The following is a 24,440-nucleotide window of genomic DNA, read 5'->3' on the forward strand; positions in this document are numbered from 1 at the left end:
GGGGGATCCTGCAGGTGTCTAAAGAAAAAGTTTCAGGTAACAGAACAGCAAGTGCAAAGGCCCGGAGGGAGACAGCACCTGGTTGTTACCGAACGGTGGGGAGGCGCTCATTTGAAAGTGCTGACGGGGAGTTAGTCTATTCCAGATGCAATGAAAGCTGGGCTTGGTGGCGTACACCTGTAATCCCACTCTTGAAAGCTGAGGGAGGCAAGCTCAAGCCCAGCCTGGGCAACTTAGCAAGACCCTGTCTGAAAATAAAAATACAGTCCATAAATTTTGAAAAAGGGATATAGCTTAGTTTGAAGGCCCTGGGTTCAATTGCAAAAAGAAAAGAAAAGGCACAACACAGGGTGATACATTTGTGCTGTGTATGACGTAATGACACAAGCTGTACATACACACGTATACTTCCTAGTAGGCTGTACTGTAGCAGGAGAAGGAGTGCATTTGAAGTTGTAAAATGAGTATTACCTTCTCTTGGTCCTTCCAGAGTAGGGAAGAAGTATGGCACCTTCCTAGGGGTGAGGTCTTAAATCTGAAATGTGGGCCGTCTGGGAAGCTGTTCGGGGCCAGTGGCTCCGTGCTTGCGTCCCTGGGCCGGGCCCGTGGAGGGGCTGTGTGCCCGGAGCAGAGCGGGGCGGGTCCCACTCTGCCCGGGTGGCCATGGGAACGGCGGGCAGGGATGTTCTCATGTCCTGCCGGGCTGGCTCGTGGGGGGCCGCCAGGATGGACGCTTTGCTGGTGGCTTTGTGGTCACCAGCGTCAGTACTGTGAGGGAGGAGAGGTCGGCGCAGAGGCTCCACTGCAGAGGGAAGCCGCTTGGTCCATGTTGCCCGGCCCTGTCCTGGTCCCCCTGGTGGCGCTGACTTCCCTGAACAGGGATGTGCACCCCAGCAGGCGGAGGCAGACGGGCTCTTCGATGCGGACGTGGTGGTCATAGGCGTGGGCGAGGGACAGCTGCTATGTTTAGTGGGCCCTCCCCGCCAGGAACCACAAAAACTGTGTCTGTGTGCAGAATTGACTTTGGGTTAAACGGCAGCATGTTCATTGTGGAAATATGAAAAGAAGGAGAAAGAAGAACAAGAAAATGGAAATCTATGATTCTACACTGTCGGTTAGGATTAAGTTCCGTGGCTTGCGAAATAACAGTGCCTTAAATGAGACAGAAGTTCCTTTCCTTCTTATGTAATTACAGGCAGCCCCAGGCCGACATGTGAGCTTCACTGTCGCGCGGGATGGAAGCTCCCGCCTCTTGCTGCCCTACCATCTCTGACACATGGCTTCAGCTTTGTGGTAGCAAGGTGGCTGCTTGACCTCCAGGCAAAACACGACTGTGATCCACACCCCTAAGATTCTTCTGAGGTGTCACCTTCAATCTTCTTATACTCGATTGGCCTGAGCTGAGTCACATGCCCACACTTTGCTGCAAGGGAAGCTGGGAGATACATTTTTTAGCCTCAGACTTGGAGTTCTCTGACTAAAGGAAAAGAAGAGAATGGAGACCAAGGGCAGGTAGTTGTCTTAGTCACACCCATGCACGGTTTAGGGCGTCTCCTTCTATTCTCCTTTTTTCTATCTGTTTCCCACATTGTACAGAGATAATTTATTGAACCAAAAATGAGGTTATACTTTATGCCCCCCTATAACTTGGTTTTCTTCCTAGCTAAGGATGCATCCGTAGCCTTTTCCCGTGTCACTAAGTGGACTTCTGCAAGCTAAGCTGGCACGACCGTCCTTTGTTGAAATGGACGGTCATTTCTTTAGTGAAAGCCCCAGCGATGGAGTTATACGTCACATACAGAAGTTAAATCTCCACACCGTGTGCGGGGACGTGGTGTGCCAAGAACTTGAATGGGTAGAGATAGCTTTCGGGCATTTGGGGTCTCCGCAGACTGGGCTGTGTGGGACCGCACGGAGCAGGCTGTGCAAGCCCCCTTCTGTGCGTTTGGCTGTTTTGCTGTCACTTGGAGGACAAGGCCCCTTGCACTCCACGGCCCTGTGCTTTCCCTGGACCCCTGGCCCCTGGCCACGTTGCGGGTGAGGTCCTCAGGGCGCCTCCCTCTTTTTGTCCCTGCCGTGGTCTGGGGTCCCACCCCCTCCAGCCTGTCCCTGGCCCTCTCAGTTTTCACCATCTGCCTAGTGAGGTCACCCCAGCCGAGGCAGGGTCCTTGGGGGCACCAGGCTGCCTCCTCAGAAGATCAAGTTGCCGGTGTGAGTCTCAGAGAGACTCTGGGACCTCATTTTGCCCTTTTTCTCTCCATGGAGATATTTATCCTCGAGGGCCATAGGCACAGGATGCAGACAGATGGCGGCTCCCCGGGGCATCCCCAAGGGCAGCTGCCACCTGCTTTGATGGTTGATGCCATCTGTGGTCCACAGTGACTTGCTGATGCGTGGGGGGTGGAGACCCATTGCCAGGCCAGACTGCTTGGGCTAAGACCTGGCTCTGCTGCTCGCCAACTGAATGGCTTTGCGCGAGCTCTTTGCTGTGTCGTCCTTGGCTCCCTGACCTGTAAAATGGGCACCACAGTGAGAGCACCCCCGCTTGAGGATTAAAGCACGAAGAGAATGGATGTGAACAGTAGTGCTGCCTGTGGTCCCTGCACTCAGGAGCTTGAGACAGGCGGATTCCTTGAGCCCAGGAGCTCGAGGCCAGACTGGTCAACACAGCAAGATGTCATCTCAAAACCAAACCAAACCAAACCAAACCTAGCCTAACCTAACCTAACCTAACCTAACCTGTTAGAGAACCACCTGGCACCTGATAAAAGCCCAAAGATAATAGGTAAAATAATCAGTCATTAAAAAATGCACTGGAGCCAGGTATGGCAGCACATGCTTTTAATCTCGGGGGCTGGGGATTTAGCTCAGCGGCAAAAGCGCCTGCCTGGCAAGCGCAAGGTCGTGAGTTCGGTTCCCAGTACCGGAGAAAAACAAACAAAAAAAAACCAAAACAAAACATGCTTTTAATCTCAGCTTCTCAGGAGGCTGAGGCAGGAGGATCACAGGTTCAAGGTCAGTCTGTGAAGGACACTTTCCTGGTTGGTGGGGCTGTTCCCTAGGCAGAGTCATGGTGTGTAAGATCACAGGTGAGCGCGATGCCCATGGTGACAGCCCTCGAGAAAGGTACTGGCTTGGTGCTAAGTGTGCGGTGTTGAAACTGGGGCCCAAGGAGAGGCCTCGTGGAGGAGAGGTTTCCCTGCCAGCTGAGCACCGGGGCAGGGGCTTTACGCGGAGAACAGCAGGCTCCAAGGCCTGAGTAAAGAGTGGGAGTGTCTTGGAGTCACGTTCAAGGTTCAGGACTTGAAAAGGCGGCCATCGAGGCTGGAGCCAGTGGAGTGAGTGAGCGGGATTGCGGGGGTGCGGTGGAGGAGCATCAGCGGTGGGATCTTGAGGAAGGGTCCTGACTTCTCCCTAGGTCTTGCTGAGCACCTCTTCTAAGCCAGGCTGCCCATGTGGAGGTCTCTGTAGGACCGTCCTGTGTCCTGGAGAATGCACAGGAGCGGCAGTCCTGGCTTCTACCCACAGGATGCCAGGAGCCAAAAGCCTCCTGGGGGGCAGAGAACCCCCCAGTTTGAGAACTGCTGTTCTGAGGCAGGACAGGGCAGGACAGACCCGGCAGTGGGAGACCTGGTTCTAATCAGTGTCCTATCACAAGCAGCTGTTTGACTTCAGAACAGCGTCTCAGGTCAGAGCCGGCGAGAGGTGGCAGACTCACAATCCTGCAGCACCTTCCCTCCCTCCCTCCCTCCCTCCCTCCTGTGCCTTGGCAGGCATCACTAATCAATCTAGGCTGCCTTCCTGTTCAGCCCCAGGCTCTGGGGACTGTGGAGACACTTGGGTCGGGAGCCCAGTGAGTAGCCTCTCTGGTCCTTTCCTCCCAGCAGCAAACAGGAGCCAGACAGTCCTGGGTTCAAGTTCTGCTTTGTCAGTTTCTGGATGAGTGACCTCTGTCAGGTTGCTCAAGCTCTGAAATCTGATGGTGCAGAACTAGTGATGGCATGTTGCGGATCTCCGCAGACGTCCGTCTGTGAGTGAACGAGAGCCTGTGCACTTCGTGCTGGGGTGGGGAGTGCTGGGAACTCCCATTTACTGCTGCTTGGAGTGTAGCTTGGGATGGTCACATTGGAAAGCCATTTGACACTAACTGGCAAGTTGAGTATGTTCCTAATCTATAGCCAGAGGAGCGTATTCATGTGAGCCAGGAAGACCTCTGTGTGCACCAGGCGAATTCCTCCTTTGTGCCCCAGAGGCCCTGGTGTGTGTGTAGAGGAGCCGGAAGACTCTGCATCCCGCGCCCAGGAGAGGCAGGTGTACACCTGGAGGAGCCCTGATGCCTGAGCCCCAGAGCACCTATTCACCATCGCACTGCTGACATTGAGGGCTTCAGAAGCACCCTAAAGGTTTGCAGCGTGATCATGGTTACGTCATACTAATTTTAACTGCTAAGCAAGAAGTGAGCAATTTGAGGTCTGTTTTAGTGTGGCCTCCCCAGGAAGCACGTCTGGGGATTGACGCCAGGGGAAGTCGTTTGCTTGGGGGTCATCCTGGGAATCATTCTTGGGGTGCGAGGGAGATAGGAGAAGGCAGCTATGACAGGGGTGCCATCAAGCGGCTTTTTTTCTCTTTTTGAGACAGGGTCTCACTATGTAGTTCAGGCTGGCTTTGAACTTACTATGTAGCACAGTCTGGACTCAAACTCAAGATCCCCCAGCCTCAGCCTCCCAAACACTAGGATTACAGGTGTGCGCCACCACACCTGGCAGGTGTGCCATCAAGCAGGCTGCCCTGCGGGTCATCAGCACCTCACACTACAGGTGCACTTGGGGAAATGGCATCTTACTTATGCTTCCCAAATCCGGATCATGTTAATGCTGTCAGAATAAGGTGAGTGGGCATGCCAGCAAGGCGGGGACCTTGCCTCACCTCAGTAATCGCAGTGGATCCTCAGGGCCAGAGCATTAGGCGCTCAGTAGTCACGGCAGGCGGGGGCGTCTAGAATGCTCCTGGCACCCTTTCCCCATCTGTGTGTGTGCAGCTCCTGCTGGTCAGACCCAGGCTGTCCCGCACATGGGAGGGGACTCCAGCCAGGAGACCCCGCTGGCAGCTGGACATGGTACAGGGCGGGCTGGGGCTGCGTGGACACTGAACGGATAAACACAGAGTGATAGGCAAGAAAAGCAAGTTGCTAAAAGCACGTCGTTCGTAGCAATCTTATGAACATGCAGGACAGTATTAATGCATACACGCGAGCAGCATGGAAGGTGGCAAAGTCATGTGTGGGGATCCGTCCACAGGGGTGGGTAGCTGGCAGGGTGGAAGTCGGGTGGGTGGCATGTGCTCCGTGGTATCATCTTTCCTCCTTTCCTACACTGGGGTTTGATATTCACATAGTAATGTGAGTAAAGTGAGCTGATCTCAAGTGTATGCTTATGCTGCCTGCTTACCCAGTCACCTGTGTAACACAGCTCTGACCAGGAGACAGCCGTGTCCAGGTCCCCCACAAGGACCCCCTGTGCCCTTTTCTGGTCTGCCCTCCCTGTCTCGGACACGAGGGATTTCCTTTTGTCAGTGGTTTCAAGAAAACTTGGCATCATATTAAGATTTGGCAAACCTGAATAGTGATGAGTTTGTGGGTGGTGGTTCTTTCTTTTTCTGTATCCTGGATGTGTTTCTTCTTCACCATCATCATCATCGTCATCAAAGAGGAGACTGGGGCAGGTGGGGTGGTGGTCCAGGCATGGAACAAGCATCTGAGACTGGCTGTAGCTTCTCGGGAGCCCTGGAAATCCCAAGGATGGTGTCGGGTCTAGGGTCAGTTTTGAAGATGAGAGCAGCATCACCCCAAGCTTTCCAAAGCTGTCACCCTAGATGGTCTTCTACCGCCCTGGCTCCCTGGAAAAGCCAGTCCTGTCTTGTGTGTGCTCGGGTGTCTGGTTCAAGGGCTGGGCCCAGAACCCCTGCTGGCCCGTTCTCTGCAGTTCGGGAGCTGCTAGCTGCTCCCGGTGCCATCATGCTGGCTTGTCTGCAGTTCCTCTGTGGGTGGCCTGAGCCTCCCATTGTCCCAGCACAATAGTGGTGGCCAAGCTCCTGTGGAGAAACCGGGACAGGAAGCCCCATCTAGGCCAGCGGAGTGGCACTCCTGCTTCCTGCCCTCCCCACTGTGGGGCGAGGCTGCCTTTGTCTCTCTCCTGTCTGGGGAGGGAGGCCCTTGAGACTGGACTTCCTGTCAGTATCCTAGACCCTGCTAAGACATCCTTGAAGAACTCCCGGCCTCTGTCCCCTCCCCCTGCCATCCTTTCAAAAGCAAGATCAGCAGACTCCTGCCTGGTGTGTCAGGTCCTAGACCAGGTGGATTCCATACTTGCTGTGATTTCTGAGTGTCTTTTGTGTGCCAGGCACTGCTGTCAACCCTGAGGATCGAGTTGTGAACAAGAGAGGAAAGGCCCCTGCTTTCCTGGCCTGTCCGTCCTCTTTATCCTACCACGTTTGAAAAGTAGGCCCAGTATTACTATGATCCCTGTATTTCGGAAGGGTAATCTATGATTCAGAGAAGTTGGTACACCTTTCTGAGGTCACACAGCAGGCAGGAAGAAAACCTGTAGTTTAAACCTAAAGCCAGCACGCCTGTAATCCCAGCACTTGGGAGGCTGAGGCAGAAGGCTCACTGCAAGTTCGAGACCAGCCTAGGCTACAAAATGAGCTCAAGGCCAGCCTGAACTGCATAGCGAGACCCTGTCTCAAGAAGAAAAAATAAATAACCACCCCCTGCAAAATCCACAAGTTTCCCAACCTACATATGTTATAGATAGCTAAGATAGGTAGAAATATTATAGGCAATCAAATAGGGCTAGGCCCTTGAGAGAGTCACTTCCAGAGGATGAAAACATATTACAACTGTGGCTGGAGGTGTATCTGTTGAAGGTCAGGCCTCAAGATAAAGATGGAATGATCAGACCTACATATCTTGGCGAGAGATAAGCAATATACTATAATTGGAATCACTTGGTCCAGTAAAGTCTAGATAGACATCAGTCACCCGGCTGGGTGACTGATTCATGTTTTCCTAAAAAAGATCTTTGTTCTTTCCATGTGTACTTGCTACGTGACCTGCTCCCCCATTGGATCAATTTTATCTGAGTGGCTATACTTGTAATCTTATTGGCTAATCACAGTTTTTTTTTTTTTTTTCTTCTGGTACCAGGAATCGAACTCACGACCTTGAGCTTGCCAGGCAGGCGCTGTGCCACTGAGCTAAATCCCCAGCCCCCGGCTAATCACAGTTTTGAGCCACCTCGTGATTTTGCTCTATAAAACTTCCTTCGAGAAGATGGCTCATTGGTAACTCACTTTGGAGTCCTCTCCTGTCTCTTAGGAGCTATAAATAGCTCAATAAATCTCTCTCTCTCTCTCTCTCTCTCTCTCTCTCTCTCTCTCTCTCTCTCTCTCTGTCTGTCTCTTTCTCTTAACAAGTCCTTCCTACTCTTAACCTTCATTGTTCCTTAGAATTCATTCTTTAATTTTGGGGAACATGACTTGGCGTATCTGACACCTGGCAGGTCAGGAGTTACATGTTATTTCCTGTATATCACTTACACTGGTTGGGTTAGGAATTAAGGTTTCATCCCAGCCAAGGTGCCTTATCTTGGCCTATCCATGAGTAGGAAGTATAGATTTGCAGAAATATAGTTTTCTCATCTTTTATCAAATGGGCCCATAATTGAAGAAGGGGATAAGGACCTCTTGGAGGAAAAGACATTTGAACCAAGGCCTGATAGATAAGAAGGAAAATGGGTAAGAGTGGCTTGGGGGAGAACTTCCTGTTGGCATGAATGACATGCGCAAGAGTCCTGAGGTAGGAATAGGTTTGGCTAAGGTTGCTGACATGTGGGAAGATGGAGTGTTGGAAAGTGATACCAAGGAGCTTAACAAGGACAAGCTCATGGAGACATTAGGACCCAGGGAAGGATTTAGATTTATTTTTTTAAGTACAGTGGGAAGCCATGGCGAATTTTAAGCAGTGGGTGAACAGGATCTGATTTATCTGTTTTAAAAGGACCCCCTTGACTGTGTATGCATAGAATAAACTTTCAGGAGGGCATGGGGAAGCAGAGAAGAGGTGACCGTGTTATTCCAGGGGGGAGTGAGTGGTGGCTTGGATGGTGGCCACGCAGGTAGGAGACGTGATCAAGTTTTTCAGGTAAAGCAGATTGAATTTGCTGATGGGTAGGAGGTACATGGGAGGCCCTCTCTCCTCAGGGACAGTGGCAGTGCCTGGCACATAGGATAGCACTTGCTGATGAGTGGACTGAGAGGGACTGAGGGTGACAGGGTTTGGGCTGGAGGCCCTGGAAGGCAGAGGTGTCATTAACCAGGTGGGGAGGAGCAAGGGTGGTGTGGGCTTGGAGGGGAGATTTGGAATTAGGTTTCAGCTGTGTCAGGTTGGGGGCGTTCCTTGGGCCCCCAGGGGGATGTTGAGGCAGCAGCTGGAAATGAGACTGTTCCAGTGGGGGAGCCCAGGCTGGGGGTGTAAACTGGAGGCGGCGTATCGCCAACAAGCCCAAGGCTGGCTATGGTCGCCTGCGTTGGGAGTGGCAGAGACAAGACTGCCTTCCTGTGTGTCCCAGCTTGCTGTGTGCACTGCCCTGTGGAGTGCCAGTGTGCCTGTCCTAGCAGACCCGAGCCTGGGCAGTAGCTGGGTCTGTGGTGCCCACCGTGGATGTCAGTCCGGGTGCCGGGAAAGGATCTGACAGGGGCCAGCCTCTTCTCTGCCACCTGCCTGGCCCCCAACTCCGTGCCATCTCTCCAGCATGCAGAGATTTCCCCAGACGAGCGTGGTGGGACAAAACACACTCCTTCCTGTTTGGCCTGCACCCGGGCTCTGTGACAGGGAGGCCATGTGCTCAACGGCATGGCCTCCTGCCAGCTTAACCAGTCTTGGCAGGGCTGGCGGCTGGCAGCCTATCGATGCTCATGCCTGTGGCTGTGATGGATCCGGGGACTCCTTTTCCACTGTTTCCAGGTCAAGCTGGGCCAGGCCCTGCCTGTGTGCTGGAGCAAACCAGGCAAAGGTTGCTGTGGGCACTGGCCTCAGTGTCCCTTGGGTGCCAGCTGCCCCGTCATCTTTCATCCCTCGGCCCACCCTGTCCTACCACACCACAGGGCCAGGCTGTGGCGTCTCTCACTGGCACACTGTACCCGCTTACACTTAACCTCTTAATCGCTTTTTCCCTGATAACTGGCCTCTTTCATCAATACTTAAAACTGGGAGACTATGCCGAAAACTGTCCTAATGCCTGCCCCTCCCCCAAATCAGAACGTCAGGTGAGACTTGGCTGCCGCCTTGCCATGTGGTGCCAACGGGGAGGAGACGAACGGCTGCCCCTAGATGACCCCCGCCATTCTGCCCATTTACTGCCACACTGCACATCTCACAGGGGAGGGGGTGCTTTCTCTGCGAGATGGCAGGAGGCCCCGAGCCATCCCTACAGTGGGTCCCGGGCAGCTGCCCGAAGGCAGGAGGTGTCTCCTGGAGGGACAGGACGGGACCCTGCGCTGTGTGAACCGGGCACAGCAGGAACAGGGCATCTCGTGCACACTGCCTTTTTTGTTGTTGTTGTATAAAAAGAGGGAGAAATGAAGCTGGGCATAGTGGCGCGTACCTGTCATCCTAGCACTCTGGGAGACTGAGGCAGAAGGATGGCAAGTTCAGGCCCCGCCTGGGCAACTTAGTGACTCACTAAGTACCACCTAGCATCACAGAGTACCACAAAAGTACCATGAAGTACTAAGTACCACGAAAAAAGAAAGAAAAAAGGAGAAGAGGGGTGTGTGTGCACGGCGCGTATCAGCACACCGACGTGCCTCTGTTTTGCATAAAGATTCTCTGGTCAGAAACTGAAGAAAGCAGCTGTGGTTCTCACGGGTACGCGGAGCGCCTCAGTGGACCAGGCCAGGTGTAGGAGAGAGACTGTGTATGTTTTTGACACTTTTATGTTTTTGACTTCTGAGCCACGTGAATGTTTTAGTTGGGAAGTTAAGTTTTGAAGAAAAAGGAGAAATTGAAAAGGGAAGATCGCTTGTAGCCTGCGGGGGACCGTGGGCCGGGTGCCCCTCCTGTGCCTGGCGCACGCTCACCTCTCCTGCTTCTCTCCTAGGCATTCCTGCACCGCATCCGGCAGAATGTGGCGGACTCAGTGGAGAAGGGCCTCACGGAGGAGAATGTCAAGGTGGGGGCCCTTGGGCTGAGCCCTTCCCCGTGGTCCCTGCTGGGGGTGCCAGGCCTCTCCCGGGTGATGCTGGGGGGCGGTGTGGGATGGGGAGGCGCATCACCCCCAGCCAACCCCCCACAGCCCCGGGCCTCTGTGCCGGAGCTGGTGTCCAGCAGGGGTGTCAGCCCCAGGTCTTGCTGCAGCGCAGGACCTGCTCTCTGGGCTCAGCGTGGCTACCCTCACTCCCACGTCCTTGTGTCCAGCCCCTGGCCTAGAGCCAGTGGAAATCCCCTCCGCATGTGCCTGGGGAGCCTGGCACCCCCGGCTGCACTCCCTGCCCTGCAGTGTGTCAAGGCAGGCTGGTGAGTAATCGGGCTTGGCTTCTCCTGGCCGTGGCCCTGGGGACGCCGAGGCGGGCATCAATGGGCCTTCTGTGTGCCTGGCTGAGGCCCCGGCCCGGGCCTGGCTGTCACAGTGGCTTTGCTCCCTGGGAAGCTGTGTTCCTGTCCTCATTCCTCCAGAGGGCCTTGTGCTTGGAGGAACGGAAGAACGAGGGGTAAGGGTATCCAAGTGCCCAGCAGCTAACAGCGCACTTGGTCAAGGACACACACACGCCCCAGTTCATTTCACCTGCCCTTGGTAATTCCAAACCCACTTTTTGTACAGGAAAGTTGAGCTCAGAGATGTCACGGTGTCATTGCACAGCTGGTCCTGGGGGACAGGGTGTGTGTGTGTCTGTGTGTGTGTGTCTGTGTGTGTGTGTGCGTGCACACAGGCACGCTAAGGTCAAAGCTCTTTATATATTCGTGTATTCATTCATTTATTCAGCAAATATTTTTTTTTTTTTTTTTTTTTTTTTTCTTGATTTTAAAGTACTCCTCCAGGTCACTCTGACTTTTTATTTTTACGGTACAGCTGAAATCTAACTCACGACCTTGCGCTTGCCAGGCAGGCGCTTTTGCCGCTGAGCTAAATCCCCAGCCCCTTATTCAGCAAATATTTACTGAGCACCTACTATTTATTATAGCTTAAGAATATAATTTATTATAATTTAAAAGTTCTTTATTATACTTTTATTTATTTTTTGAGACAGGGTCCCACTATGCAGTTCAGGCAGGCCTTGAACTCATTATGTAGCCCAGGCTGGTCTTGAACTTAAGATGATCCTTCTGCCTCAGCCTCCCAAGTGCTGGGATTACAGGCATGTGTCACTATGCCTGGCCTTTATTGTACTTTTAAATTGCAACTTATTATAGCTTTTAAGAAATTACCCTTTTCATGAGGGCTGATTCCCGTAGAGTAAAGGGCACAAATTCTAAGTGTGGATGTGTGGTGGTCACACATGACCATACTGGGATGACTATGGCCTAAGTGAAGACAGGGAGGGTTTCTTCCCCACAGCTGGCTCCTCTGTGTTTCCCTGGCCAGCCCTCCCTCTTTAAAAGTAACGTGGGCTTCTGGGGCCATTGATTGTTCTGCATGCTTTTGAACTAAATGTCAGAGTGAGCTCTTTCATGCCTAATGTCCCTTGCCTGCTAGGGTACCTGTGAAATTTGCCCATGTTGCTGTGTGTGGCCTCAGCTCTTTCTTGTTCATTGCTCTATAGTATTCCATAGTGTGAATGGACCATGGTTTACCATTCTCTGATAGGTGGATATTTCTTACTTTTAGTTTTTGGCCATTATGTCCATTTTCATATATACTTTTTGGGTAGACACTTTTCATTTCTTTTGGATATATTGGCAGGTATTGAAATTGCCTTATTTAAAATTACTATATTTTGAAAATTTGCAGCCCTTCCTTGAAGTAAGTGTTACAGTAGCACCCCAAACATGTGGCATTAACAGAAAGCAGAATTCAGCCATGAGAGCTGGCTGGGGGGAGAGGGAAACATAACGAGCAGTGCAGGTGTCTTGGGCCCACTTTCTGTGATGGGCGCCCCTTCATTCCCCCTTTGAGCTCAGAGAGGAAGCGGCTTGGGCTCTTTCAGACCAGCAGAAGTGAGTGGACTCCACCTCCTGGGCTCGGCCTGCCCACCCTCAGGCTGTCCTATTCTGCAGACTCTCTGGTGCATCTGAAGGGCCCTTGGGGTTGGGTTTCATGCTTTCAGGTCTTGACTCACTGGTCACCTTCCTGGAGTGACTGTCCCTGGCAGCCGCTGTTACTTACATTTGCAGGTGTCTCCTCTTGCCCTGTCCTTAGACTCTTGGTTTTACTCTTTTCTTCGCTGTTTCTTACCCCCTCAGAAACTCTTATTTCACTTCTTTGCTGCCTGTCTCCTTCCACCAGAACGCCACTTCCATGGAGGTGGTAACTTGGCCTCTCACGGAGCCGTGTGTATAGTATGTGCTCAGTAAATGCTGACTGGGTGAGAGTCTTCTCTCTGTATTTATTTACTGTGTTTGATTTTTGAACTACGTGAGCACTTCAGAATTTAAATTTCAAATGTACAGGTTAAACAAAAGCAAACTGGAATTTATGCAGTTTAAAGGCACATTAAATAAATAGAGAATCTCTCCTAGTCCTCCCCAGAGGCCCCACATTTGCTAAGTTATCATCCAAGAAGTCTCTGTTCCTAGCATCAGTAGGACTAGCATTTTCTAGTGTTCTTTTACACAAATAAGCCCATAATGGAACCCTGTCCAGAACCTGGATTTTTTCTATCCTCCCACCTAACAGTATGTACTGAGGATCATTATAGGAATCTGTAACCATGAATATAGACCTACAGATGCTTTTTACAGCCTGCATAGCATTCCAGCATGTAGAATTCATTGAACTATAACTTAACTCATCCCTGCCGCTGTGGGGACCTCAGTGGTGTTCTCAACCTGTGTGAAACACCCGTAGCACTCTCTTCTCTCTCTCCTAATTTGTGACAACCAAAAAAAGTTCCCCAATACTGCACATACCTGCTGGGGCAAGAATCCCCCTAGTTGGAAATGACTGATCTAAAGGTTAAATTCTAAGATGTAGAGCTGGGTGTGGTGGTGCACACCTGTAATTCCAGAACTGTGGAGATTGAGGCAGGAGGATCATCTTGAGTTCAAGGCCAGCCTGAGCTACATAGTGAGACCCTGTCTCAAAAAAAAAAAAAAAAAAAAAAAAGCAAATAAATTGTAAAGTTGCTGGATCAAATGATCTGTGCATTTAAAATATTTAGATTGGGGGGCTGGGGATTTAGCTCAGCGGCGAAAGCGCCTGCCTGGCAAGCGCAAGGTCGTGAGTTCGGTTCCCGGTACCGGAGGGGGGGGAAAAAAAAAAATTTAGATTGAATCCAGAGAGCAGACAGTCTCATATATTGTGTGACAGTTTGAGTAGCGCATTTGAAACATCCTCCCTTACCGTATGTTCCTGACCTGTCATCGCCATGGGGGTGTGCAGGGAACTCATCGTCACAGATCAGCCCCATGGTTGGACACACAGTGGTGTCAGGGTGTGACAGACCTCCGCACACCAGGCCTTCCCTGTCTGCTGCTTGCCGAGCAGTGTGGCTCTGGGAATGTTACTTCTTCTCTCTGAGCCCCAGTTCCTTGTTGGTAAATTGGGGATCAGAATAGTTTCTATGTCATGGAGGATTAGTGAGGATTAAATGCCATAATTGAATGTAAGGTTCTTAGCATAGGATCAGTGGTTGATCCTGATTAGTAAATACATGTTTGTCATATTTCTGCCATAATTATTTTTCTGAATGGTAAACTGGCTATAGTGTTTGTGAATGCCTGTTTGACTGTGAGCTCACTTACACTGGGTATTATTTCCTCCTCCTTCTTCTTATCATCATCATCCACCTCCTCAGCCTGGGCCCTCTCATATTAGGCAAGCGTGTACCCCTGAACTACACCCCCAGCCATGTGTGGTTTAAGCTGTGATTAACGGTATCCTTGGGCTCACGTTTGCTCGTAGATCCTGTTCTCAAACATTGAAGACATCCTGGAGGTTCACAAGGATTTCCTGGCTGCCCTGGAATATTGTCTGCATCCGGAGCCTCAGTCTCAGCATGAACTCGGGAATGTTTTCTTGAAATTCGTGAGTATAACGCACCAGCCCCTGGGGGAGTCGAGGAGGTCCAGAGAGGGAGCGGCCATGTGGGCAGCAGCCCAGCCTTGCACCCCAGGACCAAGGGAAGCTGGTCAGACCTGCAGACTCCAGGAGGTTTTAGCTGCATATCCCTTTCTCTGTTTGCCATGGAGTGTCCTGTTTGCCAAGTGACTGTCCTGCAGAAACCCTGTGCCACAGAAGGACCAACAGAGGCAGCCAGTGGCGAAGGGGTTGGCATTGGCATCAGACGCACCTGGGTTTAGTTGGGCTTGGCCACCCACTGGCCAGCGAGGTGTCTGATACTCGGTGTGCTCTTGGTGCTTGTAACCCTAACCTCTCCCCTCTTGTGGGGTCCTAGGTCCCTGGGAATGGTGGGATTTAGGCCACCTAAGGCCACTGCTTTCTATACCTCCTGGTTCTGTGCTGATGGGATCCTCTTCAAGGGAGAAAAGCCCACCTTCGCTTCAGGCGTGGGACTCGGGGCAAACCCTGCCACTCTCAGCTTCCGGGTCTTCCTCTGATTGAGACGTAGGGAGAATCACACCCTCCTCCCTGGGTTGATGGGAGACTCAGAGAAATACAGCAACAAAATGCTTATCGGACGGTGGTGGTTCTGAAATGAGTGAGTATGAGAGTGTGTGTGCAAGAGAGTGTGTGTTTGTGAATGTGAGTGTGTGTGTATGATTCTGCTCAGGGAACACTAAACACTAAAATTTGTCTGGAGACAAATTTTTTGGTTACATCTGGGAGAGCCCAGGGCTTCTAGTGGGTGGAGGCCAGGGATGTCCCCAGATACCCTACAGTGTGCGTGAGGCCGCAGCAGAGAATTTTCCAGCCTCTATTTCCGCAGTGCTGAGACTGAGCCTGGAAGCACACGGTGAGCGCTTGGCCCATGTTAGCTCTTGTCACTGCCGTCATCACTACCTCACTTCTTCTCCAGGGTGTCTCTTGATGGTCAGAGTCCAGGGTTCTGGGCGTGGGTAGCCCTGTTCCCAGGGCGTGACAGCTCAGAGGTGATGACAGTCATGGGGGCCCACTCCTGGCAGGGATGAACTGCTCATTAGCTGTGTTATTCTCACACGCTGTGCTCCTGTGTGTCTTAGTTACTTTTCTTTCATTGCTGAGACAAAATACTTGACGAGGTGAGGTTTATTTAGCTCATAGTTTGTAGAGGTTTCAGTTCATCATTGGCTGGTTCCAAGGCAGAGTGTCTTCGCAGAGGAGAGCAGTTCACGGTGGGCAGAAGGTAGCGAGGCAACAAGGGACCCTAACAGTGTCTTTCTGTCCCTTTTATCTTCTCCAGGCTACTTAGGGCCGGTAGCACTCACACCCTTAATCTTAGTGCCCTTGACCCCAGCATTGCACCATGAGTCAATCCCAGAATCCTACACTCTAGATCCAGCCACCACTGAAAAAGCCCCACCTATGACTGCATGAGGCTTTGGGAGGACATCGAGACATAAGCCATGTGTGCCTGAGCCTTAGTGTTCTCATCTGTAAATGGGTAAAACGCACCATGTGTGAGGGAGTTGATACAAGGAGAGTGCTCAGTGCAGCTCTGGTCACAATAGGATGTGCGGGAGACCATGATGGGGGTGGTGCTAATGGGGCTCTGAGGTCCTGCTTGGAGAGACACAGAGGAGGGGCATCTGCCCCGCGCTGAAGGGCCCTTTGGCTGTGGCACAGGGGAAGTGGGAAGCAAGCTCAGAGGGTTCTAAAAAAGAGAATGAAAGCCAGGGAGGAAAGGGCTGTGCATCTGGAGCTGCCTGCCAAGCTTTGGTCCATGTTCTGCTGACCAGCTGAGCAACCCTGGGCCTCTTCAGACCTCAGTCTTCAGCTCTGTGAAATGGGGACATGATAACACATGCCCTGTGAGCAGCACCGTGGGTGCCTGGGAGGAGGTAGCACCAGGCTGGGCTTGAGGTGATGGCCTGTGCCTGGGGTGTGATGGTCTGTGGTGCATCAGGGGCCTTGTGGTGCATTCTCCAGCTGGCCAGTACCGCCATCCCTGGGATCCCACCTTTCCTGCCTAAGCCCCTAGGCAGGAGGCCAGCGAGGGGCTCTGCACTGGGAGGCCCCTTGGACCTTCCACACCTCTGTCCCTTTGCAAAGTTCCTAAGCAGGCAGGTGTGGGTGGCAGTGAGGTCACACCGTGCACACTGGGCAGCCTCTTGCCCACACCTCCCCGTGCTGCCCTGACCCTCCTCACGGAGCCTCCACCACGTTGACCACCGGTGCCGTGGTGTCCGGGGGAAGTTTGGGTCAGGCAGACTTCGTTCTCGGTGGAGAAGCCACCTGGTATCCTGAGGACCCAGCACACCTCCTACCTGGGCCATGAGGTTCAGCAGGTTAGTCTGCCTCCCTGGCCTCGCATCTGGACCCTGCTGCTTCCTGGCTCTGTGATTCAGGGTGCAGTCCCTGGCCACTCTGTGCCTCGGTTGCCTCATCTGTAAAACAGGGATGGTGGAACCCCCTTCTGGGGTGCTTGAGAGACCCAGTCGAGGTAATAGCAGCCGGCACATCATAAGCGCTCAGTCAGTGTTTGCCCAGTTGTATCTTGTGTGTGTGTTTGTGGGGTCCGGCGCTCTCTGGTACCACCTGGCCCTCTGGGATGCAACTGTGTGCAGGGTTCCCAGGACGGGGCTTGCTGGGCCACGTGCCAGGCTCTTGGGGGTGTATCACGAGCTGCCCAAGGTCCCCGCTCAGCCTGTCCTTCCTGCCTGCCGTGAGGCCCAACCACACGATGAGTGTCCAAGGTGGTGACAGCAATGACGTGCTTTGGAGATGGCTTCTCCTCCAGCTGCCAGAGTGACCTGCTGGGGACATAATCCTGGCTTCTTCACTCCTCCTCTGGGACCCCTTCAAAGGCTCCCCCGCGCTGGAATAATCCCCACATCCTTGCTGGCCTGTCTGCTCCACGCATGGGACCTTGGTTCCCGGCTGGCCACACCCGTCCCCTCCTCTTTTGGAATGTGCCGAGCCTGTCCACGGAGGGCTCTGAGTAGCGTCGCCTTCCGATCCCTGTGGTCCCCCTCTGCCTCAGCGTCTTTTCCAAACGCCCTTCTCTGTGAATCCTTTCACATCCAGCTGTTTGGAGCGGGAGGGCCCTGCCCTCTGGCACTACCCCTGCCCCGTGGTATTCTTTGTGGTCCTTTTCCATCTGACTTAGCAGATACTTTGCTCCTTTGTTTTTCGTATCTCCTGGAATATTCGCAGCAGGAAGGCAGGGCCGTTGTCATGTGCACTGTCTTGTCCCTGCATCAGAAGTAGAGCCTCCTCCAAGGAGCGGAGGAAGGTTCAGCGCTAGGACACATAAGTGGCAGAGCTGGACTGGGGACCTTCCTAAAGGCAAAGCCAGAGGTCAGGTTGATTCACGTGCTGCATTTGTCATTTCGGCTGTCTCTGTACCCCTTGTATTATTTGTTTAATCCTTTAAAGGTTGACTCACTTAGAAACTTTAAACAAACTTAAAAAAGGGAAATTTTCATCATCATTGGAAATAGAAAATGGAAATGGAAAATGGCTCCTGCTATAAATAGAGTCCTCCTAAGAACAAACGCATAGATTCCAAGTTGTGTCACTGCGTTCTGTCCCAAACTTTTGCCCACTCGCGTCTGAGCGCCAGGCCCGCCCTCGGGTTCCTCAAGAGGAGGCTCCACCAGTGTTAGACTGCCATGAACCTGGCACGTCACACCTTCTGAGTCCTTCCTTGAGCTAATTGTGACAATCGGCAAAGGAGCCAGCTTTCTCTGTGTGAGTCAGTGTTTTTAATTTCAAATCATATTTTTAATTTAAAATTTAAAATCACCCCCTCTGCCCCCATGCTCACGGAGGGCGTCACTGAGTCATTCTGTCTCAGGATTTGGAACGGCAGCCCCTGCGGCGGGCTGAGTCTCTGGAGGCTGGCGATCAGCACGCAGGTGGCTTCGTGGAGCAGCAGATGTGAGGCTGCTGGGCTCCACCTGCCTCCCTGAGGCCCCTTGGAGGGACCCCGGGGATGGAAGGCCTGGGGCTGTGCACAGTTGCAGGAAGGGAGCTGGGCTTTGGCGCCTGTGTTGCCCAGCTTGGGCTGGGGCTCCCCCAGGAAAGGGTAGAGAGCCTCGGGCAGTGGGTCCTTTTGGGGGAGACTCAGCTGAGGCCTGGCAACTCCAGTGCCTGGAGGAATGGGCGTCTCTGCCCTCGATGACGGGGTCTACACGGTGCGCCACAGTACCCCCTACAACCCTAAAGGAACGAGGCCCCGTATCCAGTCTCTTTCCCAGGATTTACTGCCTGCTAGACTCGCTTTCCCGCGGCTGCCCAGGTGGCATCTGGACTGGCTGGGGAAGAGGTAATTGGGAGTAGAGCTGTGCAGATGCAGCCAACGGGGAGAAGCCCTCACCTCCTTGCCCCCAAAGCTAAGCACTGCCTGCAGGGTTTATCACAAACCAGCACTGAGGAACCCTTTCCTTTGTTCCAGGTACTGTGTTAAGTGCTTTACACATATTAATTCATTAAAAGGTCGCAACAGCCTTTAACGACGGGTACTGTAATTGTGCCTGTTTTACAGACAAGGAAACTGAGGTCAGATTCCATTATAACACACATTTGCATAGCTAGTAAGCGTCAGAGCTGGGATGAAGGCTGGACATTGTGGCTTGGCATCCTACATGGTAAAGTCTCCTGTAGTATGCATTACGCATCTGCTGAGCGGCAGGCACTGTATTAGACCAAAAGGACCCGGCACAAAGTAGGACAGACTTGCTCTCTGTTGCTGGGAGACTCACAGGCTGAGAGATGGATGGTAATTAACCTTCGAGGTCACTCCAGGTGGCTGTGTGGATTGTGACAAACACAAAACGAACATGTCCTCAAGCATGACTGTGTCTGAGGCCGCTTTAATCAGGAAGTCAGGGCTGCTACCCTTAGCAAATAAAAACACAACACGCAAGTACATTTTAATCTCAGGTAAACGTCACACAGTGATGTGCTTTTTTATCCAAGTACGTCTCACGCAGTATTCGGGACATACGTAAGTGGTTATCAGGTGTGCCTCTGAATTCAGCATTCAGTTGGGTGTCCTAGGTTGTGTGTGGCATCTCTAGGCAGGGGCAGCCTGTCCCAGGGGTGACATGGGAGGATCTTGGGAGGGTGTCCAGGCTGGGAGAAGAGAGGACACCAGCCCGGAGCCAGGAGCAAGCCTGGCACGTCAGAGGGCAGAGGGAGGTGCTGTGGGGAGAGGTCAGGGGCGTTGTGTGCCGGGAGTATAGCTTTTGTTTTGAGAGCCACAGGAAGCCAATGGGGCCTCAGCACAGAAGTGGGGTGGCTGATTGTGTTTCACCCCCTCCCTGTGCTAGGGAGATGAGTCAGTGACAGGTGGGGGAAACCTTGCAGGGTGGGCACCTGCCTCTTGTCCCCTCCCTGCCGGAGGGGTGCCTGCGTGTCCCAGGTCCTTCCTGCCCCTGCTGGCAGTCTTTGTGGCTGTGAAATGAGTGGGTTGAAGCAGGCGGTCTTCACAGAGCCATTGTCACCACTCGGGCACTGTGAGTAGCAGCTCCTACCTCTGACAGTTCTCGCGTTTCCCCCTCTCCCCTGGGGTGCTAGATTCCCTCCCAGCTGTCCCCTGCCGGCAACCGTCGTTTCTTCTTCTTTACACCCCCAGCCTGCAGCCACGTGGTCCCCGCCGACCACATCTGTGTGTGCACAAGCATGTGTCCGTTTCTGCCACACAGTCACACCCCCACCCGGCTGGGGAGGACGTGGAACACCTGGACCCATCGCGGTCAGAGCATTTTTTGCAGACTGCAGGGTCTCAGGCCAGAGGTGCCGCTGTGGCAGCTCCGTGGAAGGCCATGGCCTGACTGCCTGGCTTTTGAGGCGGGGAGGTGCCTCAGTGTGGGGCTGGAGAGGATGACATTGCAGCCCACGTCAGAGTAGGCTCTTGGGATGAGAGATCTTGTCACTTAACCCTCACGCATCTGAGGCAGACATCACTAACTGATCGTGGCCTTCTGTCCCTGGGCTCCCCGTGGGGCTCCAGGCTCCTTGTCAGAGTGTCCAGCTAGCAGTGCCACTGGTGGGGTTAGTGTGTGAGGAGACAGACTTGTCCCTGCTTCCCAGCCCCGCCCCACTGTAGTACAGGTGGAACCTGGACCTGTGTTTCTCGTCTTCTTCCTCCTTTCTCAGTGTACCTCTAATGAGATCTTTTCACTGTAATTGATGAGAACATCACCTCAGATAGGCTTAAACAAAGAAAGGACTTTTGGAGGTGCATATAAACGCAATGTTCAGAGAGATGGGCTGGCTTCAGACATAGCTGGATCCGAGAGCCCGTGTGGTGTTTCAGGAGCTGAGTTTTTCCATTCCCGGGCTGTTTGCTGGGGCTTGGTTTCATTCCTGGAGGATGGTGGTGGTGTATGGGACACATGCCTCACTGTGCCTAAGGGAGCTCTCAGCAGCTCTGCACCGACACTCTCAGCTCAGTAACAGACAGAGCTTCAGATAGAGCTTCTCTTCCCCAAAATTCCAGCGTGAGGGCCCTCGCTAGCCCAGTGTGAGTTACATGGCCACTGTTGGCAGGACAGGGAGCCCTCTGATTGGTTAGGGCTGGGTCACACCTTTCCCTGTGGTACTGGGGGTGGGGTAGGGTCAGTCTGGAAGACCTTGGAGCTGGGTTGTCATGGCTCCCCTCCCTTTACTTTCTGGCTTCCATTTATCAAATAGTCAGGGTGCCTCATCTCTGCCGGGTACCATAGTACCCGTGGCACCACAGTAGTGGCTTCAGTAGAGGCAGACCTCATCCCAGGCGGGTCTCATCTGGGGATGCGGGGAAGATGGAGAATCCGGGAATGAGATGCAACTCTTAGGGTGATGTTTGGAGCATGTAGCTTATAGGCAGTGATGCTTCAGGTGGTTAGGTGGATGTGGAGGGTCTATCAGGTTTGTTGGTCGTGTGTGTGTGTGTGTGTGTGTGTGCGCGCGTGCATGTGTGCGTTTTCAATCATTTTGGGTTACTTTATTTTTTGTGGCACTGGGATTGAACCCAGGCCCATTGCATTGAGTTACATCTCCAGGGTCCCTCCTCCCCCTTTTTGAGACAGAATCTCAGTAAGTCACCAAGTTGCCCAGCCTGAGTTTAAACTTGCCATCCTCCTATCTCAGCCTCCCAGAGTTCAAGGTTTACAGGCATGTGCCATCACGCCTGGCAGTGCTTTGTGTTATTGTGATGTTATTTGTTTTGGCATTTTCCCTTAATGTTTCACGGTTGCCTATCATGTTCATAGTGTTTTGAAATATCCTTTGTGCTTATTGTGGCCAGGGACTCTTCTACTCCTTTTACATATATTTCATCCTCTAGCAGCCCAAGTATTGAATCTGTTCTTACATCCATTTCATAGATGAACAAACTGAGGCATGGAGAGGGGAGGCAAGTTGCCCCATGTACCTGCTCCTAAGTGTATGTGGAGCTGAATTTGCTTCACCATTCTGCTGAGTGCCCCTCAGAGCTTGGTCTGGGGATTTGTGACTTAAGATTTGTACCCTGGGCTTTTGCCTCCTACTTCGATCCCTGACCCAGGCTGTGACCCTGAGCTGGGCATCACATGGGGGTGAAGAAGAGTTTGAATCTTGATCCTGGCACGCCTGTAGCTGTAAGACCTTGGGCAAGTGACTTGTCCTTGTCTGTCCCTGTGTAAGTGGGTCTACTGCAGTAATGACCAGGTGTGGTTAAGGCCAGGCACAAATACGTTCACCCGCATTCTGGGAGAGCAGAGTGTGGCCAGCACCGGAGGCCCGTGCGTGCCCTGTGTGGCCGTCGGCTCTGGCTGGGGTGCTGGTGTCCCCGGGCGCTTGCTTTCTTTGGAGCCCATCTCCCTCCTCCGCTTTGCTTACTTCCTTCCTGCAGCCGCCCATCAGAAGGCTGGCTGGGGGCTCATTTAGGAACAAGACAAGCTGCTGGCTTTGCAGACCCACCCCTTCCTTCCGTAGCTTCTCAGGGTCTCTTGCCCACCCCAGCGCAGGTCCAGGCCCTGCAGCCTTCCTCCCCTGGGCCTCCCCCAGGACATCCTTGTTTGGGCTTCGGCTGGTCTGTAAACCTTTTGGAACTAGGAACACTCAGCTAAGAACTTCCTGCTCAGGAGGCTTCTTTCCCTTCCATTTCCGGAAACCATGACTGATGGGTATGGACCTGGTGACCCTCCAGTGACCTTTAGGCTGGGAAGAGTCCAGCTTTGGATTCAGGGGCATATGGAGGCCAAGAGACCTGAGTGTTGCTGTAAAAACTCCATGGCTTTAACACCACCTTACTCTTGGGAACACTGAGGCTCAGGGAAGGCAGGTGACCTGCCCAGGTTCACAGCTGGGAAATGCAGAGCCCAGCTGGATCCAGGCAGCATGGCCTGGTCTGTGCTGCTTCCCCAGAGGTTCCATAAGCTGCCAGATGCCCAAGTGGGAAAATGGAAGATGTAGGCCCTGAAGTGAGCCAGGGCTGCTTTTCTTGAAGTCCCTCCTGCTGAGGCCTCTTCCCCAGGGTCCTAAGTGTCTTGTCCTCGCAGGGCGCCTGCATTCCTGCTGCGCTGTGCCCCATGAGCTCTATCCTTGTCTTGCAGAAGGACAAGTTCTGCGTGTATGAGGAATACTGCAGCAACCACGAGAAGGCCCTGAGGCTGCTGGTGGAGCTCAACAAGATCCCCACGGTGCGCGCCTTCCTTTTGGTGAGTGTCCCCAATCACTGCCTGAGTCTCCCCTTGGGACTTCAGCTGGCCTGTGCTGCCTCACCCCTTCCTCAGTTGCGGTCATCTCTAGTTTATCTTAAGAGGTCAGATAATTTACAGTTTTGGCTTTGTGAACAGTACAGGCCAACAATTCATCTTGTGCTGTTATAGCCATAAATATTTAGCTTCCAAAATAATACGTAAAGGAACAAGCATGCCTGTGTCTCAATAAAACTTTATTTGCAAAAACAGGCAGAGAGCTGGATTAAGGTTGGCTTTGCCAATTCTGCATCACAGTAGTGGTGCTAATAAAAGTGATAGTGGTGGTAATTATTATTATTACCATTATTATTAAGATTACTAGTAATGTTAGGATTATTTAATTATAAGCAAAAGAAAATCAAATTAAACCTGGCTAAACAAAGCAGCAATCATAAACCAAGTTACTGGTTCACTTTTCTGGCTAAGTTTAAGACCTTAGGGGGCTTCAGGCGCAGTGTTTAGGTGTTTAAATCATGTCTTCAAGAATGTATCTCTGGGCTTTGCTTTTTTTCTTTCTTGGCTCCATTCTGAGGTGGTATCTTCTCAAGTGGTGGCAGCGTGGCCTCCAGAATCTCTCACTTTTACCTCTCCAAGTGGAGCAAATTCAAGATAAACAGAGCTTCTCTGTCCCCACAATAACAGTGCAGATCCTGAGTCTGATGCTCATTGGTTGAGCTTAGCTCCAAGACATAATCACTCAACGAGTTGCTGAGGGGGTTGAATGATGTTCTGATTGGTCACTTCTGGAGATGAAGGATGGAGTCAACTCCACCCTTACTGCGGGGTTTGAGGGTGGCATGGATCCCTAAAAGGAGAATTGGTTTGCATTTGTGGGAATGCAAGAAAGCAAGCTGGGAGTGGATACTGGTCAGGCACAACAGAAGATATCCATGATGGTGTTGCCACATTTGCAGAAAATTTCTCTTATGGATAAACTAGGTTTTCATTTGGTACTTTGAGTCTTCTAGACCAGTCTATGTGTATGAGTTAAGATATGCTTTGTTTGCTTTGCAGGCACCCAAGTAACTGGTTTATTAAATTAAACAAGATGGACATTTATTTCTCCCTTGCATTGACATTGTGGTTGTAGACAGCTGGGGTGGTCAGGGGTCAAGGCCTTAGGGTGTAGGCCTCACCACCAAGGGCTAAAACGACAACCCACCATGTCCTAATTCCAGGTGGTGGGCTGCAGCCTCTCTCCTTTCAAGAGCACAGCAGGAAGCTATGCACATCTCTTCTGCTCACATCTCATTGGCCAGAGCATAGTCACATGGCCACACTTAGCTGCAAGGGAGGCTGGGAAATGTAGGCTTTACTCTGGTCAGTGCAGTGCCCAGCTAAAAATTCTATTGCTGTGGAAGATGAATACATTGGCACGGGAGGGGGACTCACAGGCTTTGCTCAAGGTGATTTTGATGGTTCCAAAATATTAAGTGGATCCACACCTGAGGAGTAA

General features: G+C 52.3%; 1 protein-coding gene across 1 annotated transcript in view; it reads left to right on the forward strand.

Moving 5' to 3' along the window:
• Prex1 (phosphatidylinositol-3,4,5-trisphosphate-dependent Rac exchange factor 1) overlaps positions 1 to 24,440 on the forward strand; it is a gene marked incomplete at its 5' end in the record, with an annotated part of 171,503 nt that overhangs the window by 62,354 nt on the left and 84,709 nt on the right. Inside the window, 3 exon segments of the mRNA XM_013518315.1 lie at positions 10,158 to 10,229; positions 14,118 to 14,240; positions 22,838 to 22,942. Coding sequence (XP_013373769.1) covers positions 10,158 to 10,229; positions 14,118 to 14,240; positions 22,838 to 22,942 — 300 coding nt within the window.

Source organism: Chinchilla lanigera, unplaced genomic scaffold (genome assembly GCF_000276665.1).
Source record: "Chinchilla lanigera isolate Chin_1 unplaced genomic scaffold, ChiLan1.0 scaffold00044, whole genome shotgun sequence".
Lineage (NCBI taxonomy): Eukaryota > Metazoa > Chordata > Mammalia > Rodentia > Chinchillidae > Chinchilla > Chinchilla lanigera.